Source organism: Halichoeres trimaculatus, unplaced genomic scaffold (assembly GCF_033239565.1).
Source record: "Halichoeres trimaculatus isolate MK-OKI-2021-1 unplaced genomic scaffold, fHalTri1.1 fHalTri1_scaffold_24, whole genome shotgun sequence".
NCBI lineage: Eukaryota > Metazoa > Chordata > Actinopteri > Labriformes > Labridae > Halichoeres > Halichoeres trimaculatus.
In genome coordinates, this window is record NW_027437202.1 from 5,912,046 (window position 1) to 5,929,371 (window position 17,326).

The 17,326-nt window shown below is 46.3% G+C and overlaps 1 protein-coding gene across 5 annotated transcripts in view; it reads left to right on the forward strand.

Annotated features, from left to right (window-relative positions):
- The window catches only part of LOC141785986 (nck-associated protein 5-like), a 106,083-nt gene that overhangs the window by 70,314 nt on the left and 18,443 nt on the right, over nt 1–17,326 (forward strand). For 3 of the 5 annotated variants that reach the window (XM_074664660.1, XM_074664661.1, XM_074664662.1), the window contains 9 exons: nt 1,226–1,294; nt 2,838–2,876; nt 3,107–3,226; nt 7,412–7,516; nt 8,305–8,493; nt 8,629–12,212; nt 12,693–12,798; nt 13,706–13,793; nt 16,827–17,147. In XM_074664660.1, the coding sequence (XP_074520761.1) occupies nt 1,226–1,294; nt 2,838–2,876; nt 3,107–3,226; nt 7,412–7,516; nt 8,305–8,493; nt 8,629–12,212; nt 12,693–12,798; nt 13,706–13,793; nt 16,827–17,147 (4,621 nt within the window). Of the gene's footprint in view, nt 1–1,225; nt 1,295–2,837; nt 2,877–3,106; nt 3,227–7,411; nt 7,517–8,304; nt 8,494–8,628; nt 12,213–12,692; nt 12,799–13,705; nt 13,794–13,903; nt 14,444–16,710; nt 17,148–17,326 lie in introns of those variants that run through there. The other 2 variants (XM_074664663.1, XM_074664664.1) reach the window with 2 other exon arrangements.

The following is a 17,326-nucleotide window of genomic DNA, read 5'->3' on the forward strand; positions in this document are numbered from 1 at the left end:
GTGTAAGAAATAAAGCTGTATTAAATTAGCATTTTTAGTCCTTAAGCACGGATATAAAAAGAAAGAACAAAAGAGGATCCGTCCTCGTTGTTTTCCCTCAATTACGCTAATGCTTCCCTGATAAAAAATAGTCCCTAATTAGAGCGAAGCGGCAGGTAATTGCCTGTTGCTCCTCAGCCGTGAGTTATCTCACAGCGCTGGCAAACAGAGTGCTCCACCTGTCTGATGAATCACACTACCCAAACATTACACTTTAAACGGCTTTATCAAAAGTTATCGGGCGTGATGGATGCACCGCCGGCCAGAGCAGCACGAAGAAAAGCCGGGGCGATTCATCACCAGGCTGCACCGTGCGTAAACTCCGCTGACACTAAGTAAGACCGCCCGGATCTCATTTCTGCGGCTCAGCTGGTTCTGCTCATTAAGTTGGCAGGCACGCAGTGTGGTCTGTAAACGGAGGGAGACGAGCCTGCTGGTCATCTTAGTCGTTAAGTGGTGAGAGAATGGAAGCTAAAATTAGCTGTGTGTCCTCATGAGTTCAGACGACGCTTTGTGCAACAATGCAAAGCCACAGAGTTATCACCAAACTCTCCATGATAGCTGTTTTTAGCTTCTTGATTTGGTTTTAGGCTCAACTCAGGGTTCAGAAACTGGAGCAGTTTTTAATCCAAACGTTGAGGTTGAAGGGTTCGCAAAGACGAGAAGAAAGATAAAGCTTCTTTTGAAGCCAGCAGCCACATCCCAGACCCTTAATTAATCAGCATCTCTCCCTGGACGCTGGGATTTGAACGTTTTGCTTTGTAATTATGTTCCTCATGTTTCCATCATGGATTCTGTAGTTTCTACTAAAGGCCAAAGGGCCGACTGACAGCTCCTAATATGCCGCCTGCTTCTGACAAATTGGAAACTCCCCGCGATCAATACGCCGACGCCTCATCTCTCAGCTGGCGGAGGAGGTATTCCTATTAAAGTCCAGACTCCGAACGGCGAGCTGCTGCCCCAAAGTTCAACACCACAACTTCCATCCCCTTGACCTTTCTCTCAGCAGCTCTTTGTAAATTTTTTATCGGCCGTCCTGCTTCAGCGTTGGCATCTGACCTTTGTGAAGAAGGCGGCGTCTTTGCTTGATTGCTGCTTCTGTCTCTGTTGATGTTGCATCGAATGTAAGCAAAGTTACATCGAGGTTTCTGTGTCTGACCCTGTGTGTGTGTTTGTGTGTTTGCAGGAGAGGAACTCTGTGTTGGCCTCGGAGAACGAGAGCCAGAGGGAACAGTACGAACGCTGTCTGGACGAGGTGAGTGTTCATGGAGTCAAGGCTGCTTCTGGACATGGCTCGAGAAATCTCCTGGTTTGTTTGTTGGTTGGTTCGACTCAGTGTAAGAACAATTAGACGTAATGAGGTCCTCCAGCGCACTCAGGATTTCCCTAAAGGTCGGCAATTTGCTTCAACCTCAGCTTCAGGGAGGCAGAATAGTTATTTACTGTTAAAAAATAGAGCTTTATATTTCCCAGCCTCCCTTATGCTTTAATTAAGGTATAAACTGACTAACAGCAGCTCAAGTCTGATGAATGTTGAAAAATAACAGCTGTAAGGACAAGCGATTTCGCCACAGTGTCAACAGGATACCAAAATACTCTGATCAAGTCGTTTTTAGAGCATCGTTTTTAGAAGTACTGAGGGTTAACTCTCTTAACGCTCTCTTAGTGTTGTTTATTTGTGAGCCGGACTCATTGTGTTCAGAAGATGAGCTGTTAAATAACCTCAGCCTGATGTGAACTGCTGCAGCAGAAGCAGAGTTTTTACGTAACAATAGCTCTTGTGGGCCCTCTGGTTATTTGTGAGAGCTTGATAAGTGCTGTTTAGAGAGCCACAAGAGGCGAATAAAGCAGCCTGCCTGTTGGCTGAATCACCCGAGGAAGGGGGGAGAAACAGAGGGGGGAGGGTGAGGGAGGGGAGGTATGACCAGCAGGGACAAGTTGCCCAATTTGTCCTGGAAGCAAGCAGCTCAGCAGACCGAGAACCTGCGCCCGAGGGCGGGAAAGACGGGCAAGAAGAGAAAACACAAGAAGGAGAGACTGTGATAGAGCTGTGTTTGAGTTTCATCCTCCGTGGGTTGCATTCTGGGTAAAATCAGCCTCCTTTCTGCTTCTTTGCCCTCATTAAAACAACCCCACTCGCCTGTGTTGTGTTTACTTGTCATCTCTACCCGGTGAGGTCGACTCTTGTGGAAGGAGAGCTCTTTAACGGTTGTTTTGATGATGGAGGCTGCACACAGCTTCAGTGGAAACCTTGTGATTATTTTTTTTATGTTCAACCAGCTGCTTGTTCAGAATTTATCCCGTGGTCAGGCTCGTTTGTAGCTTAATTACTTGTGTCAAAGTCAAACAGTGAGGTCCCCGTTGGATCAGGGTCTGGTTTCAGACACATCTGCGACCTGCGGTTCTTCCAGCACGGCTCATTTCACCATATTTACTCTCATCTCTCCTCATTCAATAAACGAGAGCGAGGGCACTCCAAAGAGCCGATGTGGATTCACACCGTATTAATGAGCAATCAATGGGCCGTAATCGGAGAGGCTCCTGCATCAGGAGGACTGGCTGCTGGGAGACGCTGAGCTTTTACATCTGTTCTCATGAAGTTAAATATGACGTGCGCTGGAAACTGAACCATTGTGTGCTCTTAAACTTGTAATACATCATCGTTTGTGCAAATTGGCAAAGTGCAGCATAAGCAGAGCAAATGCTGTCTACAGAGGCCAGTGAGGGTCAAATGAGGTCAGAGAGCTGCAGAACAGCAAAGATGCATTCACTGACGCCTTGTTTTTTTGTGTTTTCAGGTTGCAAACCAAGTTGTGCAGGCGCTTCTCACTCAGAAGGTTTGTGCATCCTTTTTTCTTCTTCTTGCAGGAAGGTAGAAAATAGCAGTAGACAGATGATGACATGAGGGGATTTGTTCATAATTAGCTTCTTTTTTAAACCACAACATTTCACTCATAATTAGATCCTGAAGTTACATTACTTCCACTCTAGTTGTGATGTCTATTTATGACCCTGAGAGTGTATAAAATGCATTTCCTTGACACTCTCTGTGCTGCTTCTCTCCCAGGATCTGAGGGAGGAATGTCTGAAGCTGCGAACTCGTGTGTTCGACCTCGAGCAGCAGAACCGAGCGCTTGGCGTTTTGTTCCAGCAGCGGATAAAGCCCGCGTCTGACCTGCTCCTCCAGGTACGGTATAGCTGCCCACGCAGGCGGCCAGGGTTTGAGGGGATGATGCACCTCTGTATCATGTTCAGGTAGAGGAAACATGATCCGGCTGACTCACGCTGCCATCTGCATCCACAAAGCTGAGAATTAACTAAGAAGCAGAAACTACTCTTTACGAAGAGGAAACTACTACTTGGCCAAAGTGTTTTGAAAATATTATAACAATCTTGATAAAGTACAATTAAAAAGGTCATAAAAAATGAAGACAAAGTGCTACTTGTGCAGAAATTCATCTCCTAGCTGCCTAATAGAAACTTTAGATGTAAAAGCTGAATGTTGTTGCTCGTAGGCGGCCTTAAAAGCCTCCATAAAGTCTATTCATTATGAAAAAGCAGTAGCAGACCTGTAAAGTGTACAATATGTTTTATGTATTTCCATATCATACATCCATACTCCTGTAAAACCTGCCTGCTCAATCCCAGCCTCCACTCAGCGAGTCAGCAGCAGCATCTCCTGTAAACAAGGCCAGCCAGCTCCTTCTCATGCATCTGAAGTTGTTTTTCATTTGGGTTGATGTTAAAGCGCTCCGAGGTCTCAGTAGGAGACAGAGGCAGAACAGCAGACTGTAAATACTTTGATTCAGAATACAGAAAAGAAGGGGTGAGAAATACTGACGCATCCATCTTAATCTGTGCTCTTTCTCATCAGGAGCAGAGAAGAGGCGTTAGAGAGCAGAGGTTTTTACTTCTCTTACTCATGCTACGTTTTGTTCCTGAAACTTTTTGGGTCTCAAGTGTACCCTTAAACTAACACTGCACTCCAAATCAGAGAAGTTTTATGCCTCTAATGCTGAAAACACAACATTGGAAGGTTTGAGCTTCTACGTATCGGAAAGTAAGGTTTATGTAATCGTGCTAATCACTGCAGCCAAAAACGAAACAAGAAAGCTGCCAAAAGAGAAAAAAGTAGCCGTCAGTCACAAGGGGACACGAGAAAGGAAGAGGAAAACAAAAAGGAGGCAAGCAAGGGTAGATAAGTAGAGAAGCAGAGAAGGACAGAAGGGTGAGAATGGAGAGAGATGAGATAGCAGAAAAGCATGTGGCGCCCAGACGACAAGGAAGGAGAAGTGAAGAAGTGAGGGCGCAATAAGAAGCGGCAGACATGGTAGATAAATGGAGTTTTTTAAAAAAAGGAAGAGAAGGGGGGGAAAGGAGAAATAATATGGCTGTGGGTGTTTTGTAAAGCTCTCCGTCAGTTCCAGCTACTTCCACAGCCATTATTGGACAGGCAGGGACATTGTCAAGTGAAACTGCAATATAAAAGGCTCGGAGAGGGATATTGATGAAACCACTGCGGGGACCAAGAGGTGCAATCTAGTCGGAGACACGAATTAAGGCAGAGACTCGGTGCAATGTCTTATTTTTCCCTCACATGAGTCAGATAAACAGAAAGTTCATATCTGTGGGTTTAAATGTGTATGGCTCATTACTAAGTAATGATATTTCTACTGTACACAGTGAGTCAGAGTGAGAGTTGATCATGATGAGAGCTTGTTGTTTCGTGGAGGAGCTGCATCTATATTTCACGGCAAGACACCAGGTGGAAGCATCCATCCAACGGAGCGTGTAGAAATATATTTATCAAGACAAAACTAAAGAAGTTTGGATAATCAAAGCAGATTTCGATGGGTTGCAGATCATTTAAAGAGCATATCGTTCCATAAAAGTGGATTTTTTAAATACTTCCTCATGCATTTTCTTCCTCTGAAACTAAACCCACACCCTCATGAAACTACAATCAGTTTTCTCTACCCACTCACAGAATCACTAATGGAAATATGAAAATAATTATGGTGAGTTTTCATTTCTTTTCTCCGCTTGAGCCTGGAGCAGAGGCAGACTTAATCACCCAACAGAGTCTACTGTTTCCCATTTAGCCGCAGACCTTTTTGCTTATCAGTAATTAAACGTTCCCTCCTTCCCACAGGGCATCTTCGGTTCCTCTGATAAACGTGTGATGCTTTTAATGCCGATTGCACCGTGCCTGCACCTGGTTTGATTCCCAAAGTGCCACATATTCTTCCAGAGAAAGAAATCTGACATTTATTGTTAAGAAATAGTTGTTTTTCCAACAGCCGAGGGGAAAATAACTGGTGTGCAGTCCCGTCCACTTATGCTGTTTATCAAATATGACAGGCAAGTGGCAATTGAGTCGGCCATTACCAGGACAAATCCTCTGTGTTTTCTCAGGGCCCCAAGGACACAGAGTGAACGCCATGACCTCATTACAGCTACTCCAAAACACACACGGCACTGTAAAGAGGAAGGTGTGCTGCAAATTTAAACGGAATTAAAGGATTGTGTTGAATTAATGTTTGAGCTTTTGATTTTAAAGAGGACGATAAATGCACTTCAGCCTTGAGACCAACATTAACATCACGTCATGTTCACTCATTCACGCATAAATCACCAGTTATTACATGAATGTTTTGCTTCAAGGCGGACGAAACTACCGTAATTGTTCTAAATGTTCCACCAAAGTGCACAAAAAACATATTTTATGATACAATCCAGTAACTAACTTACATTTGACTTTGATCTCCTTGATCCTCAAAACGTCCGATCACTGTACACAGACGGCCTTGTCATCCACCGTTTCCTTCGACTGCACCCCCCTCTTATGACCCTGCGACACTATTGACTGAATCCTTGATGAGGATGCTGAGAAGGTGAAATCCAGCACCCTATGATAAGATCAGAGCCTCCCGTGACACCTCAGCCACTCCCATCCCGGGTAGACAGCAGGGATGCAGCATCGCAGCTGCACAAATTTCAATTTCATGACTTCAGGAGTCGAGTAAAAGCCTCAGGCGCTGGGTTTGGGTCAAAGCTAATTAAACGATAGCTTAAACGCAGCTTGATAGTTTTTCAACCCTCTTACACTAACTCTCCTGTACATGAGCTCAAACCAGTGCAGAAACTCCAGTTTGATGTTATATAAACCCTAAAAATAGTGAAGAATTCTTTCCTTATCTCTGTGCTGGAAAAGCAGTGAAAGTGGGCATCGATCTGTTTCCATGGCACCATTACCACCTAGTCTCTGAAGGTGAAAAGTCAGTCTCTTTGAAAGCTGATTCACAAGCTCCCGCTAATACAAAAAGAAGCTTTCCCTTTGGTCGTTTTTGCTGAGAGTTGAAAAGAAAAAACGTGGGATGGCGGTGTTTTGGCCACAGGCGACATGATGCAGGTTGTTTGTTTTGAGGAGACAAAAGAAGCTGTTAAGTTTTGGCATCATTAGGAGCTGTTTTCTTTCTTCTTCTTCTGCACTGTAATGTTCAGAGGATTCTTTCACAGCACAAAAAAGTCAATACGAGCCGTCAGCGCGGAGATTTAAGGAGAAAGACGAATCTGGCTGTTTGTTAAATTCTGAGATGATTACAGGATTGATGGAAAATTTGAGCGCTCGCTTTTCAAAGCAGCCTCCGTTCATGGAAGGTGACTTTCACTTTTCGAAGACGTGCTTTTCCTCCACGAGGTGCACAGCGTGAGAGGTGCATTTCATTTTGATGGCAGAAACATAAGAAGGAAATAGATCACAGAGCAGAGACCTGCAGGTAGACTCCCAGAGAGAGCGTCTGAAGGAAATCCAACCTCAGATCAGGAGTTTTTGTCCCACTTTAAGTTCATGTAAGCTAAAGAAAGGCGGTGTAATTAACTCCTGAGATTAACACGTGGAAATGTGTTTGGCTTTGTATCCGCCCCTCTTGTGCACGAGAAACAGAAGAGACTGCAGATGAGGATATGAATGAGAGGAATCAAAGGGATCCCTCACTCCCTGATGCAATTAATTCCTATTCACACCCGCTTTTTTCAACCGGCCAATGACCTCATGACTTTGAGGAGCAGGACTCCTCCCTGCATCAGCATTCACCACAGAGTTCTGAGATGTTATATTTATTTGTTGGGGGTGATATTTTGCTTTTTTAACCTAAAAACAAACCAGAGCAGCACCCATTGTCAACTCTTTCTACTTAAAATGACTCATTTCTGTTGGGACTCGTCTGAACCAACCTGTATTTTTATGATGCACAAACATGCAGAGAAAATTTTCCTCTGCCTTCCTCAGCCCACCCACAAAGACTCGATTCACTTTAAACCCCAAGGTAAAAAAGGAGAAACTCACTCTGCTGTGTCTTTTCCTTTTCAGAAACTCCACTCTCGCATCATGGATTTATCCGCGGCTGATTTGCTTCTGGAGCCAGAGAGAAGCAAGGCCTTCCTGCTTTCCAGGAACACAGAATCTCCCTCTAATGTAAGCTTAATGGAAACATTTTTTTACAGTTCAGCCATGCTTTCAAAACCACATCCCTGCTTCTTTCAAGAAATCATTACAAGATATTAAAATACAGACCCAAATATGTGCAGCCGTGACCCGTCCTCGGCCTCGGCAGGAAGAGTTAGCAGTATCACTTGGCTCTAAGAGGAATAAGTCCTTGTCATATTACCAGAAATCCATCGATTTAGACTCCCCGTCAGTAAAAACGACTCCATAGGACACTGTGCTACATTAGTCATCTTATGTATTATGCATTAAGAGCTGGAAAGGAGTCCGCTCTCTTCTTTAACCCTTCTACCCCTCTGAGATTGCCACCTGATAAACTCTGAAAGCAGAAGGAGAAAAGAGTTTCATCTTCTTATCAAAACGTCCCTAAAAGCTGTGTTAAGTGATACACACAAGTGACCCTCAGATGAGATTAGCGAAACAGGAACCAGGACATTAATCTGTCTCCGTCTCATCTCGCCAGATACTTCATTTTCATCGGGAGGTGCTGATCGGAGGAACATCTGCTGTGTTATGATGACTGCACATGAAAATGTGATTGATACTTTGAGAGTTTTAAACTCTCCTAACGAAGCACTCGGCAGTGTATTTATTAGTCTGTCAAGTCTTTTAACATCCTCCATCACAATAAAGTTTCAGACAGTCATGCAACGCCACCTCAAATCCGACACCAAACATCCCTCCTCAGAAAAATCAGAGAAATTTTCCATCACAAGTGACTCCTCTTTGATTTGATGTCTCCTTATTCTGTCTCACAGGAGGTTCAGCTGAATGGAAAGGCAGGTCTCCCTGTGGCCAAGTGTCTGAGCCAGTTGAGTCTGACAGTGCCGGCGCCTCTGTACCCACGCAGCAGCTGCAGCAGTAGTGAGTTGTCCCTGTCAAGTGCGTGCAGCGAATTCTCCAGTGGCTCGTATACCTGGAATGATGGACGCTCCGGAGGGAAAATGGTAAACTCCCGTACTCTATAAAGAGAAAAATTACACATCAAGGAGCCAGTTGGGAGAGCTTGTTTGTGCTGTCTCCCTTTAGGAAAGCATTCATGCATAAACCCTGATATGTTTCCTTTGTCTTCCTTTTTGCAGTCATCTCTGACCTGGGAGAAGCGGCTGAGTCTGGGTTCATCAGCCCCGAGTAATATCTGTGACGCCACGGAGGAGCAGCCCACGAGGCGCAAGGAGAGCCACATCCTCGAGGGGCTGAGAAAGCTCCAGAGGAGGAAACACAGGAGCTCTTCCTTCTCATCCAAGGTCTCCAAGTCCGGCTACAAAGACTGCATGAACTCCAACGAGGGCATCTACTCCCTGGGCATCAAGAGCTCCAGCAAAGGCGTTTCCAAGCCGACTCATGTGGGGAGAAGTTTAGCTGTCGGAGGAAAGAAGTTCACGTATGACTCAGATGATGCAGATGATGAGCTGGCGCACTCAAGCCGTGGTGACAACATCCCCACAAAGGACAACTGGTTTTACTGCAAGAGACTCTCACACAGCATCTCGGACAGTTTGTGCAGCTGGGAGGGAACACAGGATGGCACGGGTGGAGGTGGAGGTGATGGTGGTGCCGGTCCCGTGACGACCCAGCCTCTTGGGTACGACTCTAAAGAGCGCCCGGAGAAACTCATGAGTTTCATCAACAGCTTCCTACCTGAAGGAGGACGGAAATCAGCCTTTAGCAAACCATCCAAACTTCACTATAACCCTCCTGAACCAGAGGCTCCCAATCACCTCTCTGATGTGGAAGATTCGCAGGAGCCCAAGTCTGACTCCAGGGACATGCGAATGTCCTTTAACCACGCAGCAGAACAAGCAGAAAGAGACTCCAAAAGGCTGTCCAGAGATGCTGCCAAGCTGCTCAAACAACAGTGGTTAGGAAGAGACCAGGGACGCACTCAGTCTGCTGATGGGAGGCCCAGACCTTTCAGCCTGCTGAAGGAGCCCAAAGGGGCCAAATCGAGTCAGTCTGAGGAGAGCATACAGGCCATATTCGATGCAGAGGGGGAGCCCATTGAACTCTGTGCACAGAAGCTCACACCTGAAGCAGGACCTCGCAATGACATTCAAGGTACCAAGGTGGTTCCAAATTACGCAGAACTGATCCCCAAAGAGAGGCCGACGAGGCAAAAACCGGCGAATGCAAGAAACTACTCTGTCCTCGAATCTCCAGAGAAACCATCGGAGTATCAAGTCAGGCTGAGCAAGTTAAGCAGCAGCAGGGAGAGCAGCGCAGAGAGGGTGTCAATGCCACTGACGCCCACAAGGAAGCTCATCAAGCCACCAAGCAGCCGACCCACTAAAGGCCCCTCTATTCCTGCAGTGACAGATTCTGCTGGTGCCAAGTCTGGTGGTTCAAAGATACCTGGTCGAGGCAAACCTGCAGGATCTCCCCTCAAGTTTTCTAAGGGCTCCACCACTGAGCTAAGTATCAGTACAAACTCAGGACCCTCTGGTCAGGAGAAATCCCCCTCCTCTCCCACAGTCAAGCTTTCCAGGTTCATCAAAGCACCAGGGACCTGCTCACAGAGCCCAAAGGCAGTGAATTCCAAGCTCCCCAGCAGGGCCGATTGGAACAAGGGCTCTTCCTCCGGTTCCCCACAACTTCCAAGGAAACACCTGGAGTACGCTGATAGTGGCGAACAGCCAACCAGAGACAAACACTGTGAACCCAATAAAAACAAACTCAGGTCCCCTTCTCCTCCCCCTCCCCCGGGCCGCACCACCTCCTTACTGATCAGACCAAATTATGAAGGGTCACCTCAAGCACATAGAACCTGGGTGGCTCAACCATCCACACCAACCACTGTGAGGGGCCCTCCCCCAAGTTACCAGACCTCACTTCTACCAAATATGCAAAGTACGCTGCCCATTAAGGATAAAGACTGTTCAGACATGGATGCAGGCTATGGGACTGCACTTGCACCTCAGAAACTGGTCGACAAAACCAGTCAGCACCTTCAAAAGTCCCCCGCCATGACTCAGACTCCCACTAAAGGCACTTCCAAGAAGACTACCATGAAAGACTACCTCCCTACTGCAAACTCAGGGTGTGCTCCAGAAACTGAAATTGCACCTAAAAGCTCAAAGAATGTCCCTCCTCCCTACAGTGCCCTCAGAGGGTCCTCGTTTCAGAACTCATTTGCAAATAAAAGAGGATCAATGCAAGAAAATGTCCACAACACAGTGCAGAAGACAGCTATCAATTTACCGATATCAGTTCAGGATTCCCCTCAAAGTAAAGCAGAACCGCAAAATGGAAAAACTGTCATCAGCCCTCCGAGTTCAGTCATAACTTCACCGAATACAGAAAAAGCCTCAAAGACTCGGATTCCAATGGGGTTCAAGGCATTTTTAAAATCCCCCCCCAGCCATAAAAACAGTCCGTCTATTCCAGGCAAGCAGGAGAAAGATCATATCAACTCAGTCTCTAAGGAGACTGTGACTTCCACCTCTGCTCCTCAATATGACAGTTTACCACCTCCTTACAGTGCTGATCCACCGCCCAAGATGTCCTCTACAGAGGGGCAAAATGAAGTCCAGAGCAGGTTGCTGGAGGAAGAAGTACAAGCTGCTGTGGTACCAGAGGAGGGGGACACCTGCGATGTTGGAAAACGAGGAAGTCAGCTTTTCTCCAGGTCCATATCCATCACCACCAAACCTCATCTAAAGCCAGCTCTGGGTATGAACGGAGCCAAAGCTCGCAGCCAGAGTTTCAGCACCAACTACATTGAGAAACCCAACATCAGCTCTCTGGATGGGCCAGGAAAAATCCGAACCCAGATCATCACCAACTCAGGCGAGAGGGGGAACTCTCTGTCCAGGCAGACTTCCTTAGAGGTGCCGAGTGTTGGGTTAGCTGAGAGCCCGGTTCATTCCCCCAGGACTCGGCTTAGCCACTATGGAGGCATGACAGGCTCGAGCAGTCACAACATCCTCCCTGAGAGGACCTCCAAACCAGGGTCCAAAGGCGAGGCTCCACCAGGAACAGGAAAAGGAGAGGCTGTGAGCTCGCCCTCTCAGAAAGAAGCACGCAGCTTACCTATCAGCGATAGAGCTGGTTTGAAAAACATCCGAAAGCCTGCGAAAGTTGCATCTCACCCACAGTTTCAGCCAACATCGTCTTCTGTGTACAGCTCAGAAAACCAAGCGTTGACCCCGAATGAACCAGATTTTAGCAGGGAAGTAAAAACCCAGACAGACTCGCCAAGTAAAGCCCCTGACACGGAGGAGAAGAAAATCAGCCCAACAGCCTGCACTATAGAAGAGAAAGTCATGATGGGCATCGAAGAGAATCTGCAGAAATGTCAAGAACAAGAAAAGGTTGCTGCAACTGAGGCCAAACAGAAAACAGGCCCCTCTCTGGCAAACTGGTTCGGACTTCGTAAGAGCAAACTTCCAGCTCTGAGCGGCAAGAAAGCTGACTCCCCCAAGGGGAAAGATGAGAAGAAGGAGCTGAAGATCGGATCGGTTCTTGGAGGGAAACAAATGAAGTCTGACAAGAAAAAGGATAAGAAGCAGAAAGACAGCCAGGAGGCGCAGAATCATTCAGAGATGAACAACAAGCTGAGCTCCATCATGGACCACTGCAACAATCAGATGGGTCAGATTGCCAGTCAGATCCAGTGCACGACTGCTTTCATTGGCAAAGACCAGTTTGTGAAAGAGCTTCTTGGCAGGTCAGTAAACGACACATTAGCCATCAAGAATACAGTTTCATCTTAATTGCTTGGATGATATGCTGATTAGTTCCTGTCACGGAGCCTTGCCTGAGTTGTCTCGCTCTTGAGTGAAGCAACACTTAAAGATAATTGTTTGTTTCTTTGACATTTATCATGAGCTGTCGCTGTGAAACACGTTCACACAAACAGAAGCTGTCTGCATGACATTTGACCACACTCTAGTCAGCACAAGGTACTGCAAGCATCCCCACACATAGACGGCAACATGTGACATTTTCCACACTTTACTTCGCTGTTTGCCACTCTAAATCCACAATAACTGCAAATAACTACTCAGGAGGAAGCACTTGATGGTGTTCCTGTGTAGAAAGCAGGTCACTGCAATTTATCAGCAGGCTCACTGTCTCCCTGCTGCGTTGATAAAGGAGGAACTCAGCACACAGACATGAAAACAGATCAAATCTTATATCCTCACAGGACCGCTGTGAAGGGCAACTCTTTGGCTGCATCGCCGCCCGAGATCTCCTCACCCAAGAAACACAGCGAAATGAAGGGAGATATGGAGATCTGCACAGATACTGCAGTAAGTGAGCAAACACGCCGCCACGACACCGCTCCACTGACTTTATTAAAGCGCAGCTCTGCTTGTTTGGTCCTGCTGTTGGCACAAACACACACACTGATGCAAAATCCCGCAGGTTTTCACACTCTTGCAGAACATGTACATGTTCACAAACATCCACAAGCCCGCCGCCTCTTCAGCATCACATCCCCTAAAGGGCTGCTATTGATTCACACTGTGTTCTTACCCGGCCTACAATTCATCGCCTACTTTTTTATTATCTTCCCAGGCTGATGTTGTTGTTCTTTCCACAAGGCTGGAGGTTTTTAAACTATATCTCAACCCCGAATGCAAACTTGAATTAAACGTCTCCATCTTTGAAATCGTATCTCTGCACTCTGTAAGCAAAAGGCTAAAATTATGACCTTGTGGGTTTATTCTTCTGAGTCCGTCAGTCAAAAATAGAGTGAGCACAAAAGAGGCAATAAAAGAGCCGAGCAAATGGAGGGAGAGTGTTACAAAAAGAGAGTCTCACTGCATATTGAAGGAAATTTAATCCACATGATGGGGAATTTTGATAACATGGAGCAGCGCCTTATCGCAGGCACTCAGTTTGACAAAAGGGGCCATTTAATACCATCCTCCAAGCTTTCTCTCTATCGTCCCCCTGCAGAAATACAACAAAAGAGGGACGCTGTTTGACCTGTGAGCTCCTGCTCTTTAACCAAACCCTTTTCTGAAAAATAACCCAATTAAAGAGAAGAAGAAAAGTGCCATGACTGCCTCACTATTCGGATAAAACTTTTAACAAACTTAACCTTGCCTGAAGCTGCTCTTTTCATCTTGATGTATGAAATACAAAGCAAAGTGTATGTTCAAGTATGTGGCAGCTTTTTGTATCACTAACACCTTTTTTTCTCAAATCTAGACTCTTTTAATGACTCAGAAGATCAACCTGAGGGCTGAAAACGAAGAGGGGCGCATCCCAGACACAGCATGTCAAGACCACATGATCGGTAAGCTTTCACACGACACAGTAAAACTCCTCAAGGTGTGTTAAAGTTAATAACTCGTGACTTTTTCTGTGACATACTCCCCTCGTACCATCTCTCCTCTCTGCCAAAAGCTCTCTCCGTCTGCTCCGAGCCTCTGACTTTCTTATTTGCAAGTACAGCTTTCTCATGTAGCTTACAGAAACTGTCACTAACCATCAGGAATCAACCGGTGCAGCCGAGCATTAACACGTGTTACAGTCGTGATTTCCTGATGTGATTGACAACTCAATCCCTTCGCCCACTAATTCTCCCTCCCTGCCAGACTCGAAGTCACTGTGGGGAAATAGCGGCGGCAGCAGCGAACAACATGTTGACAGTCTAGTCAGGTGATTGATGTGCAGCCGGGTGATATTTTACAACGCCTGAGCAGCTAAGGAAGTGGGAAAAAAATATGATGCATACAGAGTTTACAAGAGGGGATGATGTTTGTGATCATATCGGAGTGATAAACTTACACGGGAGGGTGTGCAGAGTGCGCTTAGTGGAAGTGGAGTGCAGCGAGTTTGTCACTCAGTTGTCACTTGGTGCGATATTTGAGAAGAGTCTCAGTGATCCATCTGAAAGGTCGTAATGACTTATTGTCTAATAAAGCGCCAGAGCCTGCAAAGACTGAAATCTGCTGGGACTACTTGGGTCTTTAGGGCCTCAATCTTTGGGAAAAGTGCAACTTTTTGTCCTTTTATCGACAGGATGTTCTTGAAGCTGCTTTATAAAACGAAGCCATTGTGATGGCTATAAGATGAGTTGGTATGTTCTACATCCTTACAGACAAGTGTTTGCTTGCAGGGCTGAGTGTAGGTGGAAATAATCTTTACACGACCAGAAGTTTAGGACTTCAACTGAAAAGTTTGTGAAAAATCAACCATGCCAAAACTCCAGTTCTCTTATGATGGGTCGCAGCCTCAGCGCTGAAAATAAAACTCTTAATTTACCCCATATTCTAATTAACGGCCTCTCTTTATATAAATCCTGCAGTGTCAGCGCTTTTCCACATTCTGAGTTTAATATTTCATAAAGGTTTCAGCCGCAGCCGCTCCTCTGTGCTTCTTTAATGTCACACTCCTCAAAAAAAGTGCAGCATTCACAAACCCATCAATCATAGAAACAGTTTCCGGCTTGAGTGAAATCTGGAGTTATGATGTGAGCGTCTCTCCACTCTGGTCACTTTTTGTTTGGACGAGGAGCTTCCCTCGAGGTTGTATTTTTTCTGTTAAAAGGACGATAAATAACACCTTGACTGGCCCAAAGCACGGAGCGACCCTAATATATCTGTAAGGGTGTGATGGCAGTGTTGATCAATAGCAATAATTCAGCAATTACTTCACCGAGGCTAGCTTTGGAGATTTACCTTGTGAGCCTTCGGACTGTCCAGGAAACCACAACAGGGGCTTGAATCGACCAACAAATCTGCTCTCTCCTACATGAGGAAGCTTTTCCCTTTTCTGTGCAACACCTGCTCGTTGTATAAACCTCATTTTAAGGTATCAACAAACCAGCTTTCTGTCTCCCCTCGAACCCTGGAGGTGTTGTACCAAAATGATAGGAGCTCATGAAAAACTGGATTATGTCCAGTTGTCGTTGCCGCGGGGTAAAATTACAGTGCTCCTTGTTATGGTGTGGTTATAGAGGGCATTTTGAACCGCTGAGGCTTGGCATTCAATTATACAGCTCTGTAATCTACGGCTGCATCCACATCACACAAACCAGCGTCCATCTCCACATCGTGGTGGATGAAAACTTTGATTTGTTTGACGTTTTTCGAGCCGTTTCGCATCAGCTGTCCTCAAGGGACACACAAGCAACAGGCCATCTGTGCGTCGAATGCTGTGTTTGTGCACATGCAAACACCACAGTCATTTTCACGGGTTGCGAGTGCAGAGAAAAGTGTTAAAAAGCCAGAAGAAGTCAGAGAATATCAAAAGAACTTGCAAAATTGGCATCAAAGCCTCCTGCGTTCACCAAAACATGAATGAAAAGCTTCCTTAAACCCTCTCATCTGTGAATTTATTGTTGTTTTTCCACACCCAGAGAAGAATTCTGTCTAGTGTTTTGCTAATGGTGCCAAGAGACTTCTTTGTTGCCAATCCAAGAAGAAAACGGATCAATAATTTGAGCTTCAGACCCAAGCGCGAGAGTGAAAGTTCAAACTCAGACTATGCCTCTTACATTTCTTGCAAACTCCTGGAAAAACTCCACTACCAACCAGACTCATGACGAGGCAGTGTTTATGCTTCCCCGCCGAGACGAGGCTGTACAGTTGAGTAGCAGAGCCTGTCAGGATCGATCTGTCTCTGCAAAACACGCCAGAGTTTCCACCAAGACAGGAGAGACGGAGCTCATGGCTGCAGAGGACTCCTCAAGGCCGGCAGTGAAAGACAGAGCATAATGGTGGGAGCGAGTTTGACTCACAGAAACAAAGACAGAGACATGATGAGCCTTTTCACTTTCACAAATTTGATCTCAGCGAAAAGTTGCACATAATTAGCCGATGTGACTGTCGGCCATTAGCGTTCACAGTTACACGGACCTGGGCCGAGCTGAATGGCGCTCCATCTGTTCCAGCCTGAGTCAAGGCTCTGCAAACTGTGCTTTCCAAACGACGTCCATCTGTTGCCGCTCGCTGTCACTTCTGCTGATTACGACCCAGCATGCACCCTGATGAATCAGAGGAACATGTCCTCGGGTTGATTGTGTGTTACATTCAGAAAGGCTGGCAGCAGGTGCTTCCTGGTGTCAGATCGTATAAGAATCTGTCGCTGCAAATGCTCCAAACAGAGTCTTTAATGGGCGAAGGTGCATCAGGAGGAGCTAACAGCAGACATTTCAAACTACCACATCAAATAAAACTGCTCTCTTCTCTCTTTTCTCCGCCGTACAGATGCCCTCTTTACTCACAACCCTTTCCGTTGCATGTGAATCCAAGCCTCCCTGTCTTGTCCTCTGCTGTGTCCCCTGCTTCTCCCAGACATCACAGTCCTCTCCCTGTCACTCTAGGCTCCAGCTGTCAGATGAGAACTCTGGACAGCGGGATCGGCACCTTCCCTCTCCCCGATTCAGTCACTCGGTCCAGCAGTCGCCACATCCCCAAATCTGAATCCAGTCCCGATGCGGTGACTGCCGGCTCCTCCGAGCACGTTCGGGAGCCTCCCTCTTCTCACCCAGACCCCTCACAACCTGATGTGAAAGTGCCTTCCCTCCCAAAATCTCGCCTGCATGCTCCCACCAGCTTGGGTCACTCCCTGTCCGACCCCACTGTGACCTGCAGCAACAACGTGCAAGACGCCCAGAGCCGGCTGCCCAAGTTAGCAACTTCAGGTGAGTCCGATACGTCTCAAAATCCAACCTAACACTCCAACCCTCACATGGTCGGTTTATTTTACTACTTAAACCACAAAGCACTCCATGAAAAAAGAAAAAAGCCTGTTTTGTCTAAATCAAAGTCAAAAATGCATGCCTGTAAAAGCTTCTGTTGAAAGCCTTCAACATTATGTGTT